The sequence below is a fragment of the Salmo salar genome, chromosome 06, assembly GCF_965601325.2.
Source record: "Salmo salar chromosome 06, fSalSal1, whole genome shotgun sequence".
NCBI classification, from domain to species: Eukaryota; Metazoa; Chordata; class Actinopteri; order Salmoniformes; family Salmonidae; genus Salmo; species Salmo salar.
This window is the reverse complement of record NC_138296.1, coordinates 35,143,406-35,170,930: the sequence shown is the minus strand read 5'-3', so window position 1 is coordinate 35,170,930 and position 27,525 is coordinate 35,143,406. Positions and strand designations below refer to the sequence as shown.

Here is a 27,525-nt window from a genome sequence, read left to right as displayed (position 1 = left end):
TTTGGTGTATTTGGTGTATCTAATTCAAAACTCAATTCTCATTAGCGGACATGAATGATGGAGAGTTAATGACGAAGATGATATTGCTAAGAATATCTTGAAGGAGTTAATCTAAGGATTCTTGTCATCTTTCAATTCATAGAATGTTTCCAAACAAGTGCTCCACCTGATATTGAGATCTTGAAGCAACAATATCCAATGAATGAAACAGTCCCAGCTTACAATAGTCAAAATGTTTATTCACGAGGTCTCTGCCCATGGCCTTTTATACCTCACATGACATATACTTGATAAATGCCCCTCCTCTTTTCTAATTCTGTCACAATGTCACAATGTTCTACTTCGATAGCTCCTTCTGTCTAACCGGGTTCCTCTATCTTCATGTCTGCAACTGACAAGTCAAGCTCAAAAACCTCTGTTTCCCAGCGCCTGACTTACTTCTTCTCTCGGAACACAGTCTTGTCTATAAGGTCAGAGTAATATAACACAATTGTTTCCTGCAAATCCACAGACATGTTCCATCCTAGAATTGTTCATATTTCTCTAACCTATTGTAACACACACACCTGTTAAATGTCTCCTATTATTTGGCATTAACTCAATAAATGAATACTATGTACATTGCTTATCATATTCTGCAACATGTTTCCTAATCTACTGCAAGTTGTGACGATCGTCAAAATGAGTAGACCAAGGTGCAGCGTGGTGAGTGCTCATGATAAATGTATTTTAACTCAGAACACAAAATCAAAACAATAAACAAAGAAAACAACAAACATCACGTTCTGCAGGCTAAACTGAACTGTACAAAAATAAGATCCCACACTGAAGGAGGGAAAAAGGGCTGCCTAAGTATGATTCCCAATCAGAGACAACGATAGACAGCTGCCTCTGATTAGGAACCATACTCGGCTAAACACAAAGAAATAGAAAACATAGAATGGCATAGAATGCCCACCCCACATCACACCCTGACCTAACCCAAAAAAGAGAAAATAAACGGCAATCTAAGGTCAGGGCGTGACAGCAAGTCTAACAGTTTCTCCCCTCCCTGGGTTGGGAGACTTCCTTCCTGTTATCAGTTTCACAGTTGTCACAATACATTGAGTGGTTGTTTTCACTTTTAGCCCTTAACTTATATAATTTCTATATCAGTACCACTCTCCATATTTTGAAGCATAGTGGTGGCTGCTTATGTTATGTGTATGCTTGTAATCGTTAAGACTGGAGAGTTTTCAGGATAAAAAATAAACTGAATGAAGCACAGACAAAATGCTAGAGGAAAACCTGGTTCAGTCTGCTTTCAACCAGATACTGAATTCACATTTCAGCAGGACAATAAGCTAAAACATAAGGCCAAATCTACATTGGAGATGCTTACCAAGAAGACAGTGAATGTTCCTGAGTGGCCGAGTTAAAGTTTTTACTTAAATCTGCTTGAAAATCTATTGCAAGACTTGAAATGGTTGTCCAGCAATGATCCACAACTAATTTGACAGAGCTTGAAGAATTTTGAAATTAATAATGGGATGATATTGTACAATCCATGTGTGCAAAGCTCTTAGAGACTTACCCAGAAAAACTCACAGCTGTAATCGCTACCAAAGGTGATTCTAACATGCATTGACTCAGTGGTGTGAATACTTATGTAAATTAAATATTTCTGTATTTAATTTTCAATAAATTAGCTAAAATTTCATTTTGCCATTATAGGGTATTGTGTGTAGATGGGTGAGGGGAAAAAAACAATTTAATCAACTTTGAATTCAAGCTGTAACACAACAAAAGTTGGGGTAAGTCAAGGCACTTTACATTTGGGAACTTGCATATCCTGAGGAAGCAGCGGTCATTTCCTGGTCAATGAAACAAAAAGAAGGCCAATGATTAGACGAAGGCGTAACACACACACTTAGACAATTATGCCCCGCCTTCTCCACCTTCCTGCTCCTTGCGTACTCCACCTCTCATTCCCTGTGGCCCGGCCCGTCTTTCCCTTCTTCCCCTGTCCCTATGTGAGCGCCTGCCACTCTTGGCTGTGGTGCTGTATCAGTGTCATCACTCAGGATGGACTCCCCACCACTCTACCTGCCTCTGCTGCTGCTGACCAGTCTGCTCACCCTCTGTAAGGACCCAGCACTCTACTCTACTTTCTGAGCTCAGATAAGTTACCTTTAGTTTACCTTCTATTCATATGTATGTCTCTCTCACATCACTTGCTTTCTATTCTTATTCGTCCTCCTCTGTCTCCCTCCACCTATCTCCACTCACAGGGCAAGGGGCAGGAGCTCAGTCATGTAAGTATGAGACACAATTACTTTCTGTATTTGATGCCACTTTAATAAATGCACCAGAGAGCTGGAAGTGTCCTGGCATAGAGACAGTTTGAGGGCAGTTGGTCCTCTCTACGGTTGATAAGCAGCTATTTTTATGCCTCACACAAAATAGTTATTTTTGTAGGAAATGGGTATTGTGAGCGTCTGGCTTCCTTGATATTTTCATGTTTTTCATTCGATTTATTGAAGGTATTTTAAGCGGAATACGCAGCTGGTTTCATTGTTTAGTGTCAGCATGTGAACGAGCTTCTGAGATGTTGAACCTCTTTGATCCACCTACATTCTCAGATACTGTAATGGTTTTATTTTTCTCAGCAACTTAGTTCATTCTGAGCTCTTGGTGGGGTATTGAGAGGGAGCTGGTGGTATATAACTGTAATAACAGATCGTATCTATTCCCGAAGGCTGAGTCACAAATTTGGCTCCAAAGTACTTTTGGCTCAGGTCTCAGCCTTTTCTCCTGCATGGCTGAGCTGTATGTGTTACCTATTCTAAAAGCATTACCAGAGAGGATGTGGAACAAAATGCCCGCTTTGTTGTGTCAGCTCAGGCACAATAGTGTTGTTGGTATTGAGTGCGAACAGGAGCCAAGGTAAAGCCACAGACCTCCCAGGGGAGGGGAAGGTTGGTCTGTGTTTGTTAAAGTGTTTTCCTCCTTTCCTTCCTCCTCCACCTCCTGCTTACTGTGCAGCAGAGTGGAAGGGCGCCAGGCACACCTCCTGCTTACTGTGCAGTGGAGTGGAGGGCCGCCAGGCACACCTCCTGCTTACTGTGCAGCGGAGTGGAGGGCCGCCAGGCACACCTCCTGCTTACTGTGCAGTGGAGTGGAGGGTCGCCAGGCACACCTCCTGCTTACTGTGCAGTGGAGTGGAGGGCCGCCAGGCACACCTCCTGCTTACTGTGCAGCGGAGTGGAGGGCCGCCAGGCACACCTCCTGCTTACTGTGCAGTGGAGTGGAGGGTCGCCAGGCACACCTCCTGCTTACTGTGTAGCGGAGTGGAGGGCCGCCAGGCACACCTCCTGCTTACTGTGCAGTGGAGTGGAGGGTCGCCAGGCACACCTCCTGCTTACTGTGTAGCGGAGTGGAGGGCCGCCAGGCACACCTCATGCTTACTGTGCAGTGGAGTGGAGGGTCGCCAGGCACACCTCCTGCTTACTGTGTAGTGGAGTGGAGGGCCGCCAGGCACACCTCATGCTTACTGTGTAGTGGAGTGGAGGGCCGCCAGGCACACCTCCTGCTTACTGTGTAGTGGAGTGGAGGGCCGCCAGGCACACCTCCTGCTTACTGTGCAGTGGAGTGGAGGGCCGCCAGGCACACCTCCTGCTTACTGTGTAGTGGAGTGGAGGGCCGCCAGGCACACCTCCTGCTTACTGTGTAGTGGAGTGGAGGGCCGCCAGGCACACCTCCTGCTTACTGTGTAGTGGAGTGGAGGGCCGCCAGGCACACCTCCTGCTTACTGTGTAGTGGAGTGGAGGGCCGCCAGGCACACCTCCTGCTTACTGTGCAGTGGAGTGGGGGGTCGCCAGGCACACCTCCTGCTTACTGTGGAGGGCCGCCAGGCACACCTCCTGCTTACTGTGGAGGGCCACCAGGCACCAGGGAAGGGCCTTCCTCTGTCTGGAGGACTCTACCTGCACTGTATAGGAGAAAGCACAGAGGGAACTCCCTGGCTAGTCTTGAAGAATAGTCAATTTATCCGTGGTTATTTTGTACCCCAAATAGTAGTTTGCATTAGCCTTGGAGGTCATGGTGTCTTTGTGTGTCTGTGTGTGTGGTTGTCCAGTATTCACCATAGATAGTGTGACACTCAAACTGGACCCCAGTGGCGAGGTAACCAGTGGGACCTTGATGGACCTGAACTGTGAGGTCAGCGTGAGCCATGACCAGTCCCAGCCCCTGACACACAGCTTCAACTTCCTGAGAGACGATGTCCTGGTCTACTCCAAAAACACCACTGAACCTGCGGTCCTTCACCAGCTCACCCCGGCCAGGGCTGCCAACTCTGGCACTTACAAGTGCCAGGTCATAGTTCAAGACAAGAGCAAAGGCAGCAGCACCCACAGACTCACCGTCACAGGTACTGCTGAAATGGATCCATGATTATATTGACTTTCTGGTAAAACTCTGTAGATCTCTAGATCCCGTAGGGCGGTGCACAATTGGCCCAGCGCCGTCCGGGTTAGGGTTTGGCCGGGGTAGGCCGTCATTGTAAATAAGAATTTGTTCTTAACTGACTTGCCTTTTTAAATAAAGGTTAAATAAAATAAAAATATCTTCATTCGTAATCCATTATATGTAGGTGCATACAGTATCAAGTATTTTTCTCCTGATGATGCATGGTATGTGAAATCCTAGTGACTGACAATAATTGATTGTTCGACTACAGGCTTACAGACGCCTGTGCTGCAGGTGAACTCCCGGATGCCGTTTGAGGGGGATGAGGTGGCAGCTACCTGCAGCGCCCCAGATGAATCTGGCTCCCTGCTCTTCCACTTCTACCAGGACCAGGAGAAGATCAAGCAGGTGAGGGCCACTGGGAACTCAGTGGATACCAGGCTGGAGCTGAAGCATGCTGGGGACAAACACCTGCGCTGTTACTTTGAAATCACCATGCTGCCCGCTGCTGGGAGGTCCAACAACAGTAACACTGTCAAGGTCATGGTCAAAGGTAAGAGTGGGGTTGAATGCTGACTTTAACTGTTGCATTTGTCATTGGAAGGTACCGGTTCAGATTTATAGTAGCTATGGGCATTATGCTTCTGTGTGCTTCAATATTTGATCACCTGTAAGAAAATAAATGTTGGGTTAAAGAGTTTCCCTGTTCTTCTGTTGTATCATTAGAACTTTTCATCACACCCGTCATGAACATTCTTCCTGGTAAAGATGTGATTGAGGGTGACATTGTCGAGATTGTCTGTCGAGTGGTGAAACCCCCACCCAATGTGGCGGTCTTCCTGACCAAGGACAAGAGGGTGCTTAAGACAGCCTCCGTTAGTCTAAGTCATTCATTCAGAGTGCTGGCAGAGGACTCTGGGGAGTATGTGTGCAAGGCGGACAGAGGCAATGTGCAGAAAGAAGCCTATAAGAGCATCAAAGTCAAAGGCAAGTATTGGATGTCTGACTGTGTTGTAAAAGGTTGGGCCACATGACATGTAATAGTGAGCGTTTTCTAACTTAATTTAATGTTTCGCCATGCCAAAGTATCTTTGAATTTAATGTTTCGCCATGCCAAAGTATCTTTGAATTTAATGTTTCGCCATGCCAAAGTATCTTTGAATTTAATGTTTGACACTCTGCTTTTTCTGTCTGATCCCCACAGAGTTGTTTTCCAAGCCAGTCCTGGTGATGAAGCCCAGAGAGGTGTTTGAGACAGAGTTCTTCACACTGAACTGTTATACTGACCGCTATTCCCATGAGAGAATCAACATTAGTGAAGTGAAGTACTCCCTGTACAGGAACCAGGTCCTACTGACATCAGGAGGGAACTACAGTGCCACAGCACACCCCTCCCTTAATGGAAATTACTCCTGCCAGGCCCAAGCCCAAGGAAGAGGCCAAACCAAAAAGATCTTCAAAAACAGCACACAGATTGTCCTCAAGGCAAAAGGTGAGTCTCTCTGTGTGGTGTGGTGGTTAATTTCTTACCTGTCAAATGAGGAGAGACAAACTTATCACACAAGTCAGAGATATACTTAAACTGAATCTTTATTCACTTATTAATAAGGGAGCAGGTCAATACAACACACACATATAAAGTGAATCGATTGAGTGCCCTAAGATAATGATGGCTGGTCGACGAATCACCCTCAGATGATTTGTTGAGAGCTTCGAGACAAAGGTACAAAGGTCTTTTATAGCCAAGATACACCCCCTTCAGTCTACATGACAAACAACAGCTGTATGGAATGGGTTACAAGTTTAAGATTTGTATGAAAGATACTGCCTGCTGTGAATTATAAGTATCTGCTGTAAAAACATCTCATTGTGTAGAAACCAGGGTCTGGCCCCGAGCCATCTCTCCCTGGTAGCTTCCAGTCAGGCACACAGACACTAATCATGCTATGGAATGCGGTCTTGTTAGGTTTATCACCCAGAAGACATTGCAAATCTTCTGTCAGTGTTAAATCTCCTAGAGGCCCACTTTCAGTTGAACACACACAGATAGATGAGTGTTCTAACAACCCCTTATTATGTTGCATAAAACAACCATTTGATGCAATAACAGCATTATAACAATCTTGTAATTTTTGTTCTGACAATGGATGGGGTCATATTAAAAACACTCATTCAACACTCTCAAACATTGCATGTGCTTGATTTTCTAACAGTTTTTCTCTTCTCTGGTCTCATTCTGTCTTATTCGTTCTCTTTTTTGTTCCCCCTCTCCCTCTGTCAGTGCCTGTGTCAGTCCCTCTACTGAGCGTGGTAGGGGGCATGTTGATCCTGGGCAAGCCCTTCCAGCTCCAGTGTCAGAGTGACAACGGTAGTCTGCCCATCACCTACACCCTACTGAGCCCCCACAGACAAGCTGAGTTCAGGGTGGTTCGCAGTCCCTGGGATCTGGCCCTCTTCAACATCACCTCCATCCACAGGAGCACTGACATCCATAGCTTCTCCTGCAAGGCCGAGAACAACCCCAGTCAGCCCCACATGGAGAGCTCAGGAGAGCACCTCCGACGCACTGCCACCATCATAGGTGAGTTGGCCACACCACCTGTTCATAACAGAACCAAATGTATACATACATACATACATACATACATACATACATACATACATACATACATACATACATACATACATACATACATACATACATACATACATACATACATACATACATACATACATACATACATACATACATACATACATACATACACCTACATACACCTACATATGGCTCTGGTTTATAAAAGGGAGACGCTGGTACAGTCAATCTAACTGATGACATAGTAGATTTACTGTAATGACTCAACAACATTAATTCCCCACAGAGCCAGTGTCCAGGCCATTATTGACCATGACACCCAACATGGGGGACGTGGCTGAGGGGGAGAACCTGACCCTAACCTGCACTGTCCAGCGGGGCACACCCCCCATCACCTACACATGGTATCACACAAAGAGTGCCCTGCCCCTGCTGTCCAAGACCACCAATGGCATGCGATCATCCCACTCGGTTCAAGGTGTCAGTAGAGAGCATGGAGGCGGATACTACTGCGTCACTAACAACCCATCCAATGACAGCCAGAGGAGTGCCATGGTCACTGTTGGAGGTGAGAGGGGAAGGGATCTTGCAGATGAAAGTATTATCACACAAACACACTGGTGTGTGACTAGAAGTCCTTAGGTAAATCCACTGTGGCTGAACTTGACCTGAGGTAACCTCTGTAACCTTGCTGTCTGCAGTGAAGTTGGCTGGCTGGAAGAAGGGGCTGATCGCAGCATTCTGCATCCTGCTCACAGTGTCTCTCATCATCATCATCATCCTGGTTAAGAAATGCCTTCTTCCATTCAGAAGAGAGAGAACAGTGGAACTGTCAGTGTGAGTAGGCGTGGCTTTGATTTCATCATACTACCATCGTCTATTCACAAACCATTGAATGTACAGATGTTGCACAATTCTTTGTTTGGGAAGATGTGAATATTAAAGCGATAAAGATCATATAGGAGTTTCCTGTTTAATTGTTCATTGTGTTTTCTTGTTCCCCTCTCTCAGGAAGCCAGCAAGCACTAAAACAGACGAGACTCTGAGACTGACCCATGGAGAAGTCAATGAGGCTGCCAATGGTAAGATCTGTCTACTGATTTACTGTACAGTAGAACCTATATCTGCTGTCAGGACTTCACACTACTAAACCATTGGCCCATGATAGAAAGTTTATGGAGTCTTGCAGACCCCTACCATCTCAGCCCAAACCTTGCTCCAACCCTTCCTCCTCTCAGGATGTCATCTCTCTTCCTCTCTGTGTTCCTTCCTCCTAGCTTGGCTCAGGGTAAAGAGCAGGTGAGGGGATGCATACCTAATATGGCAAAGCAATGAATGTTTCATCCAATTGGATGTGACCGGTGTCCTGTATGACTGACCCCTGGTTTCTGTGTTTTGCAGTCACTCCTGGGGTAATGGGAAGGAGTGTCTGGAGTGATCACGTCTCAGGCTCAGGTGAGTGTACCAGAGTTCATGAGGTCAACTCCTATATTTCAACAGTAGGAGCATTAAATATGTAACTATTCATGTCTAACATTAAGTGTGACTATTGTAGAGTCTGACGACCAGACCAGCGAGGAAACTACTGAGGTACCTGTGCCACAATACACTGAGGTCCATCCCCAGGAGGTAGACCTCACCAGAGGTAAGAGACTGACCCATCCTCTTAGCTGGGAGGTGCTAGGCTTCAAATGCACATGTCAACATTATTATTGATCTATTGCTTAATATCAAATAATCATGAGCTGTCCACTTGCATTTTTTGATTATGTCCCTATGAAGCATTTGTTTATGCATTTCTAGCCCCTGTGAAGAAAGGCACAGACACTGTGTACAGCGAAGTGCGGAATTCAAATCAAGGTAAGAGTAACATCCTGTTGAATGTTCATTGAAGCCCTCTATACACTAAGAATTGCAGGAAACTCTAAACATCTGCATTGTCAGTGAGAGAGGGTGCCGTTAAGCCAGCCGCTTAGCCAGCTGTCCACTTCCTGCACTCGTCAAAGGGAACTTCCTGTTATTACAATCCAACCCAAACACAGGGTGCATCTGTCAAGCGGAGTCAGAGGACAGACTGCTCCCTTGTTAACCCCTGAAATAAGAACCCACACACCAACCATATTGTCCATTGTTGAGTAATTGACCTACTCCTTGCAAATGTCAATGGTATTTGTATCAAACAATGTTGCAGCGCAGGGGAAGAGAAAACAATCATGGGCTTTGGCCTGCCTCGATATTGTCAAACAATGGGCTTGTCGGCAGGGAAAATGACTAGTAACACACACATTAGTTGTTGTAATGCGATAAGCCCAAGGCGTCAGTCTTGAGGAGAGGTGGAGGTCCGGGGTGGAGGGTGTTGTTTTGGGGAAGGAGGAAGCTCTGGGTGGAGGGTGTTGTTTTGGGAAAGGGGGAGGCTCTGGATGGAGGGTGTTGTTTTGGGGAAGGAGGAAGCTCTGGGTGGAGGGTGTTGTTTTGGGAAAGGGGGAGGCTCTGGATGGAGGGTGTTGTTTTGAGAAAGGGGGAGGCTCTGGATGGAGGGTGTTGTTTGGGGAAAGGGGGAGGCTCTGGGTGGAGGGTGTTGTTTTGGGGAAAGGGGAGGCTCTGGGTGGAGGGTGTTGTTTTGGGGAAAGGGGAGGCTCTGGGTGGAGGGTGTTGTTTTGGGGAAAGGGGAGGCTCTGGGTGGAGGGTGTTGTTTGGGGAAAGGGGGAGGCTCTGGGTGGAGGGTGTTGTTTGGGGAAAGGGGGAGGCTCTGGGTGGAGGGTGTTGTTTTGGGGAAAGGAGGAGGCTCTGGGTGGAGGGTGTTGTTTTGGGGAAAGGGGGAGGCTCTGGGTGGAGGGTGTTGTTTTGGGGAAAGGGGAGGCTCTGGGTGGAGGGTGTTGTTTTGGGGAAGGGGGAGGCTCTGGGTGGAGGGTGTTGTTTTGGGGAAAGGGGGAGGCTCTGGGTGGAGGGTGTTGTTTTGGGGAAAAGGGAGGCTCTGTGTGGAGGGTGTTGTTTCGGGAAAGGGGGAGGCTTTGGTGGAGGGTGTTGTTTTGGGGAAAGGGGAGGCTCTGGGTGGAGGGTGTTGTTTTCCTGAGCTTGTCTCCTGCTCTTGTTGTTGCAGGTGAGTCAGAGTCCGAACAAGCTGACGGCGTAAGTAGAGCAATGTACTAACAAATACACTCATGTACGTAACAGTACTGTTTTACATACAGTACATAGACCTTATGACTTTGTTTTGTCTTAGAGGGACCCCTTATGGAGAATATAAGATTCAATACAGGAGGAGGAAACTGCTGGAATACACAGATACTGTAGAAACAGACACTGGCTTCTTGTAATTTTTATTTTATTTTGTCTATTTCAGCAAGGTTCAGTTGAGTATGCCCAGTTAAACCACAATGACCATGAGTCAGAAGAACCAGAGCACGAACCAGACCAAGAACCCCGGCCTGAACCAGAGCCAGAACCAGAACAAGGATCAGAGCAAGACGGACAACTCTAATGACCACCATCAATATTTATTCTCTAATTTATTCAGCCCATTGAACAACTAGAGCTGTTATTTGTATATTTTCTATATTTTTTACACCTCTTCTTCTTAACCTTTTGTACAGTCTTTAAATGCCTGTAATTATGCCTTTGTGAACTGAGAATAAAACAATGCAACAGAATGGGAGACCTTGTCATGTGTCTCAATGCAACAAAAAAAATGTTATTGACGGTTTCCATCATCTCTCATGAGAACGTGCACATAGGATGTGTGTTGTGACCCAGAGGAAAATACACACAAATACATTTCCCTCCATTGTGCGCTCAGCTCCATGGACAGGAAGGAAACCTTTGAAGCCTGCGGGGTGTAGTGACAGTCAGGCGCTGTGACACCCCCGTAGAGAAGCGTGACAATATGAGAAAAGAAAGTCTGTACCCCCTGGTGGGTGACCAGGCAATCCACTCTCCCTCTCCTGACCAGAGGAGGGCAGCACCTTGCTTACGATTCAGTAGGGAAACTTGGTGCCACGCTGCTGAAATCATGTGAGAGGCTTCCACTGTGTTTTAGCATCAAGGCATATCAGTTTCAGTTTCCATCCTTTCATGGCTTTGATTGACTCAGACGAGTAGTGACTCAATAAGTTATGAGGTCATACAGGAGTCAATTCCTTTTCTCAGTAGTTGGCTACCAGAGGAGATTAAAAACAGACAAACAAACATTAAAGTGAGGCTATATTGTCTTTGTACAAAGGTGTACACAGAACTGCTGTAATTTCAGAACCTCTCTTCAGTCCGGAAGGCTAGTGGAGTCATCATGCCCAAGGGAACACAACAACATTACATTAGTAAGGTCTGTGCCATCACATATCCTTGATCACAAAATCTAAATATCTATATTAGCTATATTGTATTTGTTTATTAAAAAAAGCTTAATGAGACATCACCAAGGTGATCTGAACAACAAAGGCCTATAGCCCACAAGAGGTTGATTCGTTCATTAATGTCATGGCACATGTTGTTGACAGTCCAGCTCATGTGGATTTGCCTTTTGACAGGAAGCTCTTAGGGACGTTGAAAGACTGACCAACCCTGTGTAAAAAGCCATAAAACCCTGACAACACAGCTAAACACCCACAGCCTGCCACCCACTTAAATGCTCTCAAATACATGCCCAGTTCAGTCTAACATATACTGTATATCTGTCACGAATCCCACCTCAGGTGGCTCCCCTGCCTGCTCGGGCGGCGCTCGGCGGTCGTCGTCACCGACCTACTAGCCGCCGCTGATCCTTTTTTCCTTTTCGTTTGGTATGTCTTGTTGTTTGCACCTGTTCCTCATTTGTCTTTTAATTTTGGTTATATAAGCCTGGTTAGCCCGCCCAGTGTTGTGCGGGATTATTTTAGCGTCAGGTTGTGTTTTTGTCGTTGGATGTGCTGGCGATTTACGACTGTGATATTGTATGCTGGCTGTGCACCTGTTTTGGGCACTTGGCATTTTTTCCACGCCGTTTGTGTTGGCGTCGTTCGTGTTGTGTTTTTTTATTTAAATAAACACAAAGTTACGTACCTCTGCTCTCTACGCCTGACTCCTACCACCACTCCTAGCAACCTTCTGACAATATCACAGGCCTTAGGATGAAGCATTTATCTTCATTAGAGATAGCACAGTTCCTTGTTTGGATTATGTTTCAGTTATTTGTGTGTGCATGTTTCAGCTGTGTGTGTGTTTGTGTGAGCACATGTGTGTGACAGAGAGGGAGCAGTACAGAGGGGGAAGTAAGGGTGAACCCAAGAGAGAGCTCTAGTGACAGTGTGTCTAAGCTAGGGCTCCTCCTTCCCCACCTCAGGTCATGTTGAGTTTGAAACACCATCCTAACAAAACACTATAATATTTAATGTCCATGCAAATCTATTGTGTATTATGATATGGTAAGCAATAAAATAAGTACTGCTCTTTTAGGTAATCCCCCAAGGGGAAGACAAAACTATCGATAAAGTGTTAAAGACAGCCCATTTAAGAGGAGGCCTTGGGTCCAAAGACTCATCTATGAATGGATAGTTTTCCAAAATGAAAACCGAATCTCCATGTCTCAGCAGTCTGGATCTCTGCAGGTTGTTATTACTGTATCGTTACATCACACACTGCAGTTTCAGCTTTTAGAGTGTGGGTGAATTAATCATATTACTTAACAGGTCTGCCCTGACAGCAGTTAGCAGCATATTTTGAGGACTGGCAGCTGGATATCATGTGCCGCTATGGAATTAAAATGACTGTAGCAGAAGTAGAATAAATAAGAATATGGTGGCTGGGTATTAATGAGTATTAACCTGTTCAAGCAATTTTTGGATGACATTTATTATAGCTCAGATTGGCTTTTTAATTTTCAACTGCACAATAATAAAGCCAAAGTGATATATGTTTACACCCTGTGTCCTATACTATTTTCCTCCGCAAGGACACTACATACAGAAATAACCCCAAGTTTGGTGAATCTGCTGAGACCATCTCCTGCATACCTCGCGGCGTCAACCCAGCCACCATCCCCTCCAAACCCTGACATGTCCTGGCCATGGATGGTGCTGTCCTCTTCAGAGGGCCTGGTCTGATGTTTGAAGAGCCTGTCTACCCTGTCAAATACACGCTGCTGCATTTACCATGTTCCTGCATCCATCATGTGAGGTCATGTGCAGTCATAAACGCTGTGGATTCCTGTTACATGTCATCTGCCCATCTGCACAGGAGAAGACCAGACGGCATGTCCTCCATAGTCACAAGACCAATGGCGTGGTAACTAGATAGGACAGGTTTTCTTAATGTCTTTATAATGTTGATACAGTAGGAGAGAGGGATACATGTGTCTTTGGAACTTTTCACATTTAGAAGTGTGGGACGCTGTGTCCCTTTATTTTTACTGCCTGTGTGTTCGTGTCTCAGCAAGGAAACCTGATCCGGCCCCTCCTGTATCTGAAGCAGGATTCCAGCTAAGCCATTGGCTACGCTGCTAAAATTGGCACTTTGACCCCTTATGAATATTATGTTTTTCACTTGGCCTTATGGGGCCAGTGTTGTGCACTGCTGAGACTCAGTGGTGAGGTCATCGCGGCAGCAGGTTCATAAGTACCAGGTTTCCAGGTACTTATGAGTTTGTGCTTTCCAGTTGTACACAGTGTTCAAGTTTACTGTGTTTTACAGATGTCACAAAATACTTCTATTAGCAGACACCATAGTTACAGCTAAAGCCCCTATTAATAATGTACTTGATAGCCCACAGCAGCACTCTAAGCACTGCCTCTGCAATACATGTTTTAAGTTTAAAAAAAAAGAATGATTATAATCAAAGACCTGAGGGCGTGGCAGATTGTCAACATGATACACTGACCCAGTCTGACCCAGTCTGTAGACTAGGGGAGGATACAGAAAGGATCCATCAAACACATGTGTTGTGTCATCATAGTGGTCTCTGACTTGTGGTCAGACTCGATCAGGTGATGCAAACTTCCACTTCCACCTTTTTTGCTTCCTCCTCATGGTACGGCTAGTTACCTGACTTGCCTATCATTAGACACACGTCACCAGGAAACGCGGAGATTCAATCATCTCTTCTCTAACTCTTCTCAGTACAACTGCTCCTTCAATTTCTACCCTGCTCTCAATATTCCCTGGTTTTCGTGTTTCCATGCATACATTTCTTATGTAAACTTTATGTTCATTTTCCCCCTCTGTGGAATGTTGTTCCACTCCTTTTCAATGGCTGTGTGAAGTTGCGGGATATAGGCGAGAACTGGAACACGCTGTCTTACACGTCAATCCAGTGCATCCCAAACTTGCTCAATGGGTGACATGTCTGGTAAGTATGCAGGCCATGGAAGAACTAGGACATTTTCAGCTTCCAGGAATTGTGCGCAGATCTTTGCAACATGAGGTTGTGCTTTATCATGCTGAAACATGAGGTGATGGCGGCGGATGAATGGCACGACAAGGGGCCTCAGGATCTCTTCACGGTCTCTCTGTGCATTCAAATTGCCATTGTTAAAATGCAATTGTGTTCATTGTTCGTAGCTTATGCCTGTCCATACCATAACCCCAGCGCCTCCATGGGGTACTCTGTTCACAACATTGACATCAGCAAACCGCTCGCCAACACAACACCATCAGCCATCTGTCCGGACAGTTGAAACCGGAATTCATCCGTGAAGAGCACACTTCTCCTACGTGCCAGTGGCCATCGAAAGTGAGCATTTTTCCACTGAAGTCGTTTACGACGCCAAACAAACAATCAATACCTTGGTGAGGACAACGAGCATGCAGATGAGCTTTGTGCAGAAATTCTTTGGTTGTGCAAACCCAGTTTGATCAGCTGTCCAGGTGGCTGGTCTCAGACGATCCCGCAGGTGAAGAAGCTGAATGTGGAGGTCCTGTGCTGGCGTGGTTACACGTGGTGAAGCCGGTTGGACGTACTGCAAATTCTCTAAAATGACGTTGGAGGTGACTTATTGTAATGAGATGAACATTCAATTCTCTGGCAACAGCTCTGGTGGACATTCCTGCAGTCAGCAACCCAATTGCGCGCTCCCTCAAAACATTAGACATCTGTGGCATTGTGTTATGGGACAAAACTGCACATTTTAGAGTGTTTTTTTATTGTCCCCAGCACAAGGTGCACCTGTTTAATGATCGTGCTGTTTAATTTAACATGACATATGGAATTGTTTTAAGATGGTAATACCATGGATAATTTAGGTATTTGATTTTAAATTCTGCTTTTTTTTAATCCGCTTCTTGATATACCACACCTGTCATGTGGATGGATTATCTTGGCAAAGAAGAAATGCTCACTAACAGGGATGTAAACAAATGTGTGTACAGAATTTGAGAGAAATAAGCTTTTTGTGAGTATGGAACATTTCTGAGATCTTATATTTCAGCTCATGAAACATGGGACCAACACTTTATATGTTGTGTTTATATTTTTGTTCAGTATAACTACAGAGGGTAAAGCTTTGATTTAGATCATTCGCATGTTCAGATATTGAATATATCATACTTGTGTAGTACTTTTTTTGTAGCACAGTTATTTACATAGTAAAATGGTAATTACTTAAGCAATCTTTTTTTTTTACCTTTATTTAACGAGGCAAGTCACTTAAGAACAAATTCTTATTTACAATGACGGCCTACCCTGGCCAAACCTGGATGACGCTGGACCAATTACGCGCCTCCCAATCACAGCCAGATGTGTTGCAGCCTGGATTCAAACCAAGGACTACAGTGACACCACTTGTGCTGAGATGCAGTGCCTTAGACCACTGCGCCACCCGCTGCGTCAGTCCTGTGGAGTAGACAACCACCGACATAACATGTAATTGGAATCCTATTAACACCCACCGTATACATTGCCCGTATGTTGTCAATGGGCCGTGCGGTGCATTCTGGGTAAACTCCGACAAGGAGAACTCTCCTTCAAGGAGTCAATTGGGCGCTAGCACAAAAACCCAACACGAGCACGAATTACATGAACAAGAAGCTCAACATTACAAATCTTTTCCAGGATTTAAGATAATTAACATGTTCTCTGTAATATCGTATTGCTTTAGGCAGGTTTCTCGACTCCTACCCTGACTTTTATAAGGGATTTCTGCCTGTCTGTCTAGTCCAGACTCTAGTGGCCATGTGTATATTGTCTAGTATATCATGGGCAGGATTGACTCTAGCAATGGGAATTCCAAACCACCCATTGTATAAACAATAATAACCAATCAATGATCATTTCTTATATGATTTGAATCTAAAGTAGTCAATACTATGACATTGTATTTAGAGTAATGAACATAACTCATTTAATAACTAACTATTTGGCCTAATAATATCTGTCTCTTCATAATATCATGCATTATTTCATCCCTAATGGCAATGTAACGGGCGTCGTAATGATTGGACCAAGGTGCAGCGGGAACGTGTATACTCATCTTCTTTATTAAATTTAAAAGAAGGAAAAACAAACAAATCACATATACAAAAACAACGAACGACATAAAACAGTCCTGTCAGGTGCACAGACACAAAACAGGAGACAACTACCCACAAACCCCCATAGCACAAACACCCCTATACATAGGACCTTCAATCAGAGGCAACGAGGAACAGCTGCCTCCAATTGAAGGTCAATCAACAAACCCTAAACATAGAAGTGGAAAAACTACACTGAACATAGAAAAACACTAACCTAGAACATAGACCAAAAACCCCGGAACACTCTAAACAAACACCCCTCTTACATAATAACATAGCCCAACAAACCCCGAAACACTCTAAACAAACACCCCCTGCCACATCCTGACCAAACTACAATAACAAATAACCCCTTTTCTGGTCAGGACGTGACAGGCAACTAATTCTAAACTGGTAGTAGGAACTTTACGTTCTCAAATCAACTCTTCATATGACCTTTCATAGGTTGGTCTCTCTGTCCTCTGGTAAACAGTAGACGTGATGATTGAAGAGCAGAGCTGAGGAGGAGGTTTGGTAAGCATGGATGGCTGCAGGGCAGAGATTGACTGTGTGTGGTTGTCATCTTTAATAGGACTAATAAGTCTTGTCAGCTTGGCTATTGATAGGTGTGTATATTTTACATAACCTCTGTGTTTCCTTGAAAAGCTCTCTTGGCAGGTGCATGACTGAAGACAGCGCAGCCCCAACCTGCTGGCCTGCAATAGGTCAAACTCCAGCTGGAGATTCTATTTGTGTTACATAATTAGGTCACGTAGCTTGCTTCCCCCTTTTTTTTACCATCCAATCTTTTGCCCGCTGGCTCCTCAGTTGAATTAATTCCTGTCATGCAACCTCCACAGCTACTAACGAGGAACGGTATGCCAGAGATATGCCCCAACGGTGTGACAATAAGAGGAGGTCACAGGGGCGAGAGCCCCTGCAGGCTGATCCTCCATGGTGGGAGCAGTGTTGGTAAGGGCACACACTACATGGATATTGTGTCAGAGATTAAGGAGGGATTAGTCTTGAGGTAAGTTTCAATAAGTCCGTTAGTTGTCACAGTTATTATGGACCTGTGTGTCCACCATGACACGGGATCTTATATTTTGCATTTATGTCAGTGTCCTCTCCTTAATGGAAATTTCATAGGTAGGAATGATGACTGGTAAATGGTCTTGTCAGCACTTTGCTATAGAGGATGCCATCTGAAGATTGTCCAGAATGCCATTGTTCTTTGATGTGGGTACAAGTTTGTAAAGGTTAGATACTGCATGTTACTTGTTTTAATCACTAGCCGTTCTCCTATCCATTGGCTGCTGAATGCCAACCATTCCCAGGGTAAAACTAAGTCACATGCCCCCATTGTGTAATCAAACATCAACAAATTAAATGCCCACACGGCTGGCCTTTCACCCCACCCTCATTTTCCATGGATGCAGGCCCGGCTCGGGTAACCCTATCCCCAGACAAGCAGGCCTGCACCCTGGCTCTCTCCCCTCCGTGTGAAGTCCGGACACTCCTGCTCTGGCTGTGGACTGGACAGCTGCTGGCCCTGTTTACTGCTGCGGCCCTCACGGGGTAGCATTCTTCATACCTGGTCACTGTCAGCAGCTACAGCCCCTCACTGTGGCCCGTGTCTCCAACGGGAGCACACAAAGCACTATTCTAAACATTCTAAACACATAAAACTAATGATCCCCTTCGGAACAGCTTTGGCTCTGTAAAGCGGGAAGCCTTTTAACATTGGTTTGCTATCAGTCATAGGAAACTATTATGGGAGCGGTGTTAATAGGGTGATATGTACGGTCAGTAAGTTCCCAGGTTCAACTGTTCTGCTCCATTATACAGTACCTTGCAAAAGTATTCATACCCCTTGGCGTTTTTCCTATTTTGTTGCATTACAACCTGTAATTGTATTTGGGTTTCATGTAATAGACCTACACAAAATATTCCAAATTGGTGAAGTGAAATTTTAAAAATTACTTGTTTAAAAAAATTCAAAAACAAATACCTGAGAAGTTGTGCGTGTATATGTATTCACCCCCTTTGCTATGAAGCCCCTAAATAAGATCTGGTGCAACCAATTACCTTCAGAAGTCACATAATTTGTTAAATAAACTCCACCTGTGTGCAATCTAAGTGTCACATGATCTGAGTGTACATACACCTGTTCTGATAGGCACCAGCGTCTGCAACACCACTAAGCAAGGGGCACCACTAAGCAAGCGGCACCATGAAGACCAAGGAGCTCTCCAAACAGGTCAGGGACAAAGTTGTGGAGAAGAACAGATCAGGGTTGATCACGCTCAAGTTTTTTTGTTTTTATTTACTTATTTCTTCTTTGTTTCACAATAAAAAAAGATTTTGCATCTTCGAAGTGTTAGGCATGTTGTGTAAATCAAATAATACAAACACCCAAAAAATCCATTTTAATTCCAGGTTGTAAGGCAACAAAATAAGAAAAATGCCAAGGGGGGGTGAATACTTTTGCAAGCCACTGTATACCTTAGCTTGGAGAGGGCCTCAATACCTTTAACTCAGAACAAATAACGCACTCTCACTCTCTAATATCTGCTATGTGGTAATAAAGGAAAGGTATGGCTAGTCAAGTGTTTGGCCAACTTTACACTTTACACATTCAAAATAATGTGTGAAAGTGAAAGTGTTCACTAACAAACATTGGTCTTTCTAAACGTTTATTATCTACATATAACCATTATATTATTAAGGAATGCAATCTCCTTTCCACCTTTCGATGACATATAAAGCCCTTGGCTTTGACTGTACCATTTGTTCTGAAGACAGCCTGAGACATTGAGGACAGTGTGTGAACCAGTTCAAGAAGCCAAGGGATTTACAGGCTATCTATTTGTATCCTTTTGAGGAGAGATTTGAGTGAGTTTGTGAACAACTTTCAATTACATCTATCTTTAGGTGGGTTCCATCTGTGTGGTAGGAGCTGCTTTATCTAGTGGATTTACACATCTGCATGAATCTATGTGATCATAATTAGCATTAACTATATACCCCTGTATTAAGCATAGGCTCATGTCTAATAGCCTGCTCTAAACCATTGTTCAGACCATGGTATAGGCATACACTTCAGAGTACCAGTGAAGCTCCTTGAAAGTCAAGGTGATATATTTCAGCCCTGAATTGTGACCACAAATAGTCACAATTCTAACTCTCTTTCTTTCAGCTTAAATTACCTCAAGGAATACTCTCCAACAATCATTGGAGCCTTGACTTTTAAATTGATTGGTGCGTTTACACAGAAAGGGTGCTATTTAAAACTGAGCCCCAACTAAATATAGCCTTGAAATTCCCATGGTGCCCTCCTTGTGTGATGGGTGCAGCAGCAGGCCTACTGTTTGTGTTCTTGAAGACGTGTGTCTTAGTTTCTCTGGGTCTGAGCACATCATATGATAAGCCTACCTATAATAGTTTTCAGGCAAAATGTCCACAATCGAAGTGCATCCAAGCCAAAGTACACAATTCATTTTTCTATGTGCTGTTAAACATGTAACTTTCCTGTTAACTTAAAATAAGCAAAGGCAACACTGAAAGTCAAACAAATTAATTTATCATTGATACTTTTCCGGGCAACACTATTTTGGTCTTCTCTCTGTAAGAAAATATTGACCAATTCCCATGGAAACTATGTCCTTGTGCCTTGAGGGCTCAGCAACTCTAGAGTCCAGAGGCATGGGAACCATGATGGCCATGCCATACATCTCGGGCCAGGTGGTGGACGCCGGACGCTCCCATTTGCAGAGCAAATAGCCCGATTTAGTTTGGGGTGGTCTGCCGTCCGTGCTAGGAACAAGGCTCAGATTAGAGGCCATGAAAGCTGTCAGATCATCCGTTTGTGGATGCCTGCCACAGCATGTTCAAATACACGCATAGAGGGCAGCGCTGATAAGCAGTCAATGGAAATGTGCCACATTATGTGATGCACAGCAAACTTTGTAGCCTCCATGGTTTGCAATAGTGGATGCCTACAATGAAGACACAGAAATGTAGGTGTAATTGTCGGTCACCACTTCCATGGGCTGTGAAAATCGTCACATATCCAGGGTACCTTTGGCCCTGATTATTACAATCCTGTAAACTCTTCAAACCAGAAAAGAGGATGGCCGTGTCTGAATATGCGTACTTGCATTCCAAATACTAAGCTGATTGAGTATTCGAAAATAGAACGTTTGAGAGTATGTGATATTCCGATAATTAAGTATGCTTAAAAATGCCAGCATTTCATACTGATTTCGGCTTTACATCAAAAATGTAAAACACAACTTCAAAGATATTCCTGAGCAAGCAAATCAGTCAATTGAAATTTATTTTACAAGGCAAGTCAGTTAAGAACAAATTCTTATTTTCAATGACGGCCTAGGAACAGTGGGTTAACTGCCTTGTTCAGGGGCAGAACGACAGATTGCACCTTGTGAGCTCAGGGATTCGATCTTGCAACCTTTCGGTTACTAGTCCAACGCTCTAACCACTAGGCTACGCTGCTGCCCCATAATAAATAAATTCATTAGGACCTAATCTATGACTGGGAATACTGATATGCATCTGTTGGTCCACAGATACCTTTAAAAAGTAGATGTGTGGATTACAAAACCAGTCATTATCTTGTGTGACCACCATTTACCTCATGCAGCACGACACGTCTCCTTCGCATAGAGTTGATCAGGTTGTTGATTGTGGCCTGTGGAATGGTCCCACTCCTCTTCAATGGCTGGATATTGGCGGGAACTGGAACACACTGTCTTACACGTCAATCCAGAGCATCCCAAACATGCTCAATGGGTGACATATCTGGTGAGTATGCAGGCCATGGAAGAACTGGGACATTTTCAGCTTCCAGGAATTGTGTGCAGATCTTTGCGACATGGGGCCGTGCATTATCCTTATGAAACCTTGAGGTGATGGTGGAGGATGAATGGCACGACTCAGACGATCACGCAGGTGAAGAAGCTGGATGTGGAGGTCCTGGGCTGGTGTGGGTACACGTGGTCTGCGGTTGGAGGCAGTTTATGGTAGAGAAATTAACATTCAATTATCTGGCACTAGCTCTGGTGGACATTCCTGAAGTCAGCACGCCAATTTACACGCTCCCTCAAAACTTGAGACATCTGTGGCATTGTTTTATGGGACAAAACTGCACGTTTTAGAGTGGCCTTTTATAGTCCCCAGCACAAGGTGCACCTTTGTAATGATCATGCTGTTTAATTTAAGATGACATATGGAATTGTTTTAAGATGGTCATACCATGGATCATTTAGGTTTTTGATTTTGAGTTATAGGACCCCTTTAGGTATGAAAAAGAAATATAAACAAATTATTTGGCCTTTACTACCACCCACAGAAATGCATTGAGTAACACATTCATAAATGGCAAAAAAAGACAATCAAAAATAAATCATAAGGAATAAGGTTTTGAAGTGTCTGTCCTATATCTATGAGATATAAGAAAGCTCAGGAAATATGTATATACAGTACCAGTCAAAAGTTTGGACACACCTACTCATTCAAGGGTTTTTCTTTATTTGTACTATTTTCTGCATTGTAGAATAATAGTGAAAATATCAAAACTATGAAATAACACATTTGGAATCATGTAGTAACCAAAAATATTGTTAAACAAATCAAAATATATTTTATATTTCAGATTCTTCAAAGTAGCCACCCTTTGTCTTGATGACAGCTTTACACACTATTGACATTCTCTCAACCAGCTTCATGAGGTAGTCATTTGGAATGCATTTCAATTAACAGGTGTGCCTTGTTAAAAAGTAATTTGTGGAATTTCTTTCCTTCTTAATGCGTTTGAGCCAATCAGTTGTATTGTGAGAAGGTAAGTGTGGTATACATAAGATAGCCCTATTTGGTAAAAGACCAAGTCCATATTATGGCAAGAACAGCTCAAATAAGCAAAGAGAAACGACAGTCCATCATTACTTTATGACATGAAGGTCAGTCAATGCAGAAAATGTCAAAAACTTTGAAAGTTTCTTCAAGTTCAGTAGCAAAAACAAATCAAGAGCTTTGATGAAACTGGCTCTCATGAGGACTGACTGCCACAGGAAAGGAGGACCCAGAGTTACCTCTGCTTACAGAGGATAAGTTCATTAGAGTTAACTGCACCTCCGATTGCAGGCCAAATAAATGCTTCACAGAGTTCAAGTAACAGACACATCTCAACATCAACTATTCAGAGGAGACTGTGTGCATCCGGTCTTCATGGTCGAATTGCTGCACAGAAACCACTATTAAAGTACACCAATAATAAGAAGAGACTTGTTTGGGCCAAGAAACACGCCAATGGACATTAGACTGGTGGAAATCTGTCCTTTGGTCTGATAAGTCCAAATTTGAGATTTTTGGTTACAACCGCCGTGTATTTGTGAGATGCAGAGTAGGCTAACGGATGATCTCTGCATATGTAGTTCCCACCGTGAAGCATGGATGAGGAGGTGTGATGGTGTGGAGGTGCTTTGCTGGTGACACTGTCTGTGAGGCAGAGTTAACCATCATGGCTACAACAGCATTCTGCAGTGATACACCATCCCATCTGGTTTGCACTTAGTGGGACTATCATTTACTTTTCAACAGGGCAATGACCCAACACACCTCCAGGCTGTGTAAGGCCTATTTGACCAAGAAGGACAGTAATGGAGTGCTGCATCAGATGACCTGGCCTCCACAATCACCCGACCTCAACACAATTGAGATGGTTAGGGATGAGTTGGACCGCAGAGTGAAGGAAAGGCAACCAACAAGTGCTCACCATATGTGGGAACTCCTTCAAGATGGTTGGAAAAGCATTCCAGGTGAAGCTGGTTGAGAGAATGCCAAGAGTGTGCAAAGCTGTCATCAAGGCAAAGGGTGGCTACTTTGAAGAATCTAAAATCTAAAATATATTTTTATTTGTTTAACACTTTTTCGGTTAATACATGATGCCATATGTGTTATTTCATAGATTTGATGTCTTCGCTATTGTTCTACAATGTAGAAAAAGAAAAAAAAATTAAGAAAAACCCTTGAATGAGTAGGTGTGTCCAAACTTTTGACTGGTACTGTATATATTTTTTACATATATTTAACAATTTTTTTGAGTAGGCACAAAACTACCTCCATACTTCCATTAATGTTTTAAACCGGTACCGGTTACCTTCAGAGGAGTCCCGTGACACTTTGTAGCCCAAATGCTTCAGATGCTAAAAACTGAAGTTGGCACATCGACTGTACTGGCTTGAGATGAGTCCCCTGACACTTGTGGGTGTCGTGGAACAAAACTGAGACCACCATAGTGTTCGTGAGAGTCTCATACTTCCATAGAGTGGTCATACTAGTTTGTAGTATCCGTTTGGATGCTACAGACGTTTTCGTGAGAAGACCAATCTAGCTCTGCCACCTTTCACCGCAGATGCGGAAATGCCACATCGGCGGATGCGGTAGATTGAGACGCATCCAATGCAAAACTGATATCTCTAGCTTAAACTGAATGATTTTTATGGGGATTTTGTTTAAATGTTACTTAGATGGATGCACCGATGCGTCAACCGACTCTAGGGGGATATATTCAGGGCCCTAAATGTGTGGCTCAACCAGTTGTTGGGGGAAAATCGAGAAGCCATGGATACGCTTTCTCATCACTTTTTCTAACATGGAAACTTTCCTGCTATAAATGACCTCATGTCTGCTGTCGATTCAGTCTCACACTTCTGCCACTGTTACTGGTGATTGCAGCTGGCATGGTGGAGGCTCCCTGTGCAAGGACTGAGGATTACTGGCTCCTGATTTAGATGTAGGCTTCCTATTCTGGCCTAGCCACACGTGCAGTAACTGGATCCAGCCGGCCCGAGCGTGTATCTCCCACTGGGCCTGGAGGATCCAGACTGAGATCCAGTCCCACACTGTTCACTGTCCAGTAATCCAGGTGTGTCAATCTGCTCCCTGTCTCTGCCCCCCTGATGAGAGCATAGTGCTGCCACCAATGGGGCTCACTGTGACCAGGGCAGGCCAGGCTGTTCTGAGAAGAGGCTCATCACGCCATGCACAGGAGGCACGCGGTACCTGGCACCCCATCATCAGTACAAGGATGCTGTCTGCCAACTTGGCAAAAGGTGTGCATTTTGTAGACAGCCCCATCAGCCCCATCTTTTGTCTTGCCCATTCACTGACATACATACACAATGTCTCAATTGTCTCAAGGTTTAAAAATCCTTATTTAACCTGTCTCCTCCCTTTCATCTACACTGATTGAAGTGGATTTAACAGGTGAAATCAATAAGGGATCATAGCTTTCACCTAGACTCACCTGGTAAGTCTATGTCATGGAAAGAGCAGGTGTTCCTAATGTTTTGTTCACTCTGTATGTATGCTCATATCTAAGGATGATCCTGAAAATAATGTATATGTCAATCATACAATGGAGTGCAGCAGGGGACTCCAGTGTTGATCCAGGAATAGCCAATATTCTATGAATTCTTGTGAAATCTTTGCTGACATTGGATGTTTCACTGTTCTGGTTTCTATGGTTTCATCTCACCTTGAACATATTTAGAGAGTGAGTCACCAACTGTCCAGCCACCAGCTTGATGAACGTCAACATCAAAGTGTTTTGGAATCCATAGCTGTCCGGTCAACATGATAAGCCTATTTGACAGGTTGTTAACATCACGATGCCTCTGTCTATCATCGGCTGTGTCCTAAACCTTTGGTCTGTTATTGAAGGTCGGTCGTTATAAGGATCCTAATACTTTGCAGTGGGTACAGATACCTGACTGGTTCAACCGCTTATTTATAGAAGGAAAATGTGCATTGCCAGGTAATTTATAACATAGATCTTAAACTATACAGTGCATTTGGAAAGTATTCAGACCGCCTGAATTTTTCCAGATTTTGTTACGTTACAGCCTTATTCTAAAATTGATTAAATTGTTTGTTTTTTTCCTCCGACCAGAAATTTGGAACTACCAAGAGTCTTCCTAGAGCTGGCCTCTTCCTATAGCTGGGGAGAAGGGCCTTGGTCAGGGAGGTGACCAAGAACCCGATGGTCATTCTGACAGAGCTCCAGAGTTCCTCTATGGAGATGGGAGAACCTTCCAGAATTACAACCATCTCTGAAGCCACTCCTCAGTAAAAGGCACAAAAGGCTGCATGACTGCTTGGAGTTTTCCAAAAGGCACCTAAAGATTCTCAGACCATGAGAAACAAGATTCTCTGGTGTTATGAAACCAAGGTTGAACTCTTTGGCATCACTTCTGGAGGAAACCTGGCACCATCCCTACGGTGAAGCATGGTGGCGGCAGCATCATGCTGTGGGGATGTTTTTCAGTAGCAGGGACTGGGAGATTAGTAAGGATCGAGGGAGGGATGAACGGAGCAAAGTACAGAGAGATCCTTGAAGAAAACCTGTTCCAGAGCACTCAGGACCTCAGACTTGGGTGAAGGTTCACCTTCCAACGGGACAACGACCCTAAGCACACAGCCAAGACAACTCAGGAGTGGCTTCGGGTCAAGTCTCTGAATGTCCTTGAGGGGCCCAGCCAGAGCCCGGAATTTAACCCGATTGAGCATCTCTGGAGAGGCCTGAAAATAGTTGTGCAGCAACACTCCCCATCTAACCTGACAGAGCTTGAGAGGATCAGCAGAGATGAATGGGAGAAACTCCCCAAATACTGGTGTGCGAAGATTGTAGCGTCATACCCAAGAAGACTTGAGGCTGTAATCGCTGCCAAAAGGGCTTCAACAAAGTACTGAGTAAAGGGTCTAAATACTTATTTAAATATCGTATTTCATTTTTTTATTATACATTTTTTGGGCAAAAATAAATAAATTGTCATTATGGGCTATTGTGTGTAGATTGATGAGGGACATTTTTTTTATCCATTATAGAATAAGGCAGTAACATAACAAAATGTGGAAAAAATCAAAGGGTCAGAATACTTTCCTCTATGCACTGTATACATAAAGGCTTTGCCAAAGTCGTGACACAACTGCAATTGCAAAGCATGGACTGTTCTCTCTTTTCTCATGGACTGTTCTCTCTGCTCCTGTCCGGCAGGCGGTACCGGAGCATTGGGTCTCGGACCAAAAGGCTCAGAGACAGCTTCTTTCCCCAAGCCATAAGACTGTTCAATAGACAGCTACCACTGCACGACCTGCACGGACTCTATGCTCATCCACAGGTATTTATTATGGATCCCCATTAGCTGCTGTTATCGTGTGTTTGTGTGTGTGTGTGTGTGTGTGTGTGTGTGTGTGTGTGTGTGTGTGTGTGTGTGTGTGTGTGTGTGTGTGTGTGTGTGTGTGTGTGTGTGTGTGTGTGTGTGTGTGTGTGTGTGTGTGTGTGGTGTGTGTGTGCGTGAGTGTGTGTGTGTGTGTGTGTGTGTGTGTGTGTGTGTGTGTGTGTGTGTGTGTGTGTGTGTGTGTCTGTGCCTATGTTTGTGTCTACACACTAAGGCACACACGCCTACAGGCACACACTAAGGCACACACTGACACTCTTCTCACACACTCACACACTCACAACTGACACCACACACTTACACTCATCACCATGCACACACCCACTCACCACATATGCTACTGCTATAGTGATTATAGAGATTACTAACTTGAAACACTTCAGCGATTCACACACCAGGAAGCTTTTAACATGGACCTGCTTGGTGGTAATTGGCAGTATGTAATACTGTATGTGCCCTATAAGGCATGCGGGAGGTGGGACTGTATCTATGTATAGCACACTGAATGGAGGGTGATTCAACCCCTACAGATCACGTGAGCACTCCTTTTGGCATGTATCCAAGGGTGCTGCAAGAGGACAATAAACAAACAACTCCCACCAAACGAGGCCCTTCTCAGTCTTGGGTGGGTAGGGGCTTTGGGAAGGGGTAGCATCATAGTTCATGGAACCACCACCCTCTCACCACACTTCTTTATGAGAGACTGGTGAACTCTATAATCAGTGCATAAAGTCTCTTCCCCGAGCTGCGGTTATAAATTACTCT

At 44.3% G+C, this 27,525-nt stretch overlaps 1 protein-coding gene across 3 annotated transcripts; it reads left to right on the top strand.

Annotated features, from left to right (window-relative positions):
* Window positions 1–451: 451 nt before the first annotated feature.
* On the top strand, window positions 452–10,700 carry pecam1a (platelet and endothelial cell adhesion molecule 1a). 3 transcript variants are annotated; one of them, XM_082976036.1, is made up of 15 exons: window positions 452–470; window positions 2,271–2,294; window positions 4,118–4,411; window positions 4,721–5,002; window positions 5,176–5,436; window positions 5,654–5,941; window positions 6,731–7,030; window positions 7,332–7,613; window positions 7,747–7,882; window positions 8,057–8,127; window positions 8,447–8,500; window positions 8,601–8,690; window positions 8,849–8,905; window positions 10,146–10,174; window positions 10,389–10,700. In XM_082976036.1, the coding sequence occupies exons 3-15, from the start codon at window positions 4,183–4,185 to the stop codon at window positions 10,524–10,526; spliced, it is 2,217 nt and encodes a 738-aa protein (XP_082832162.1). In that variant the 5' UTR covers window positions 452–470; window positions 2,271–2,294; window positions 4,118–4,182; the 3' UTR covers window positions 10,527–10,700.
* The last annotated feature ends 16,825 nt before the right edge of the window (window positions 10,701–27,525 follow it).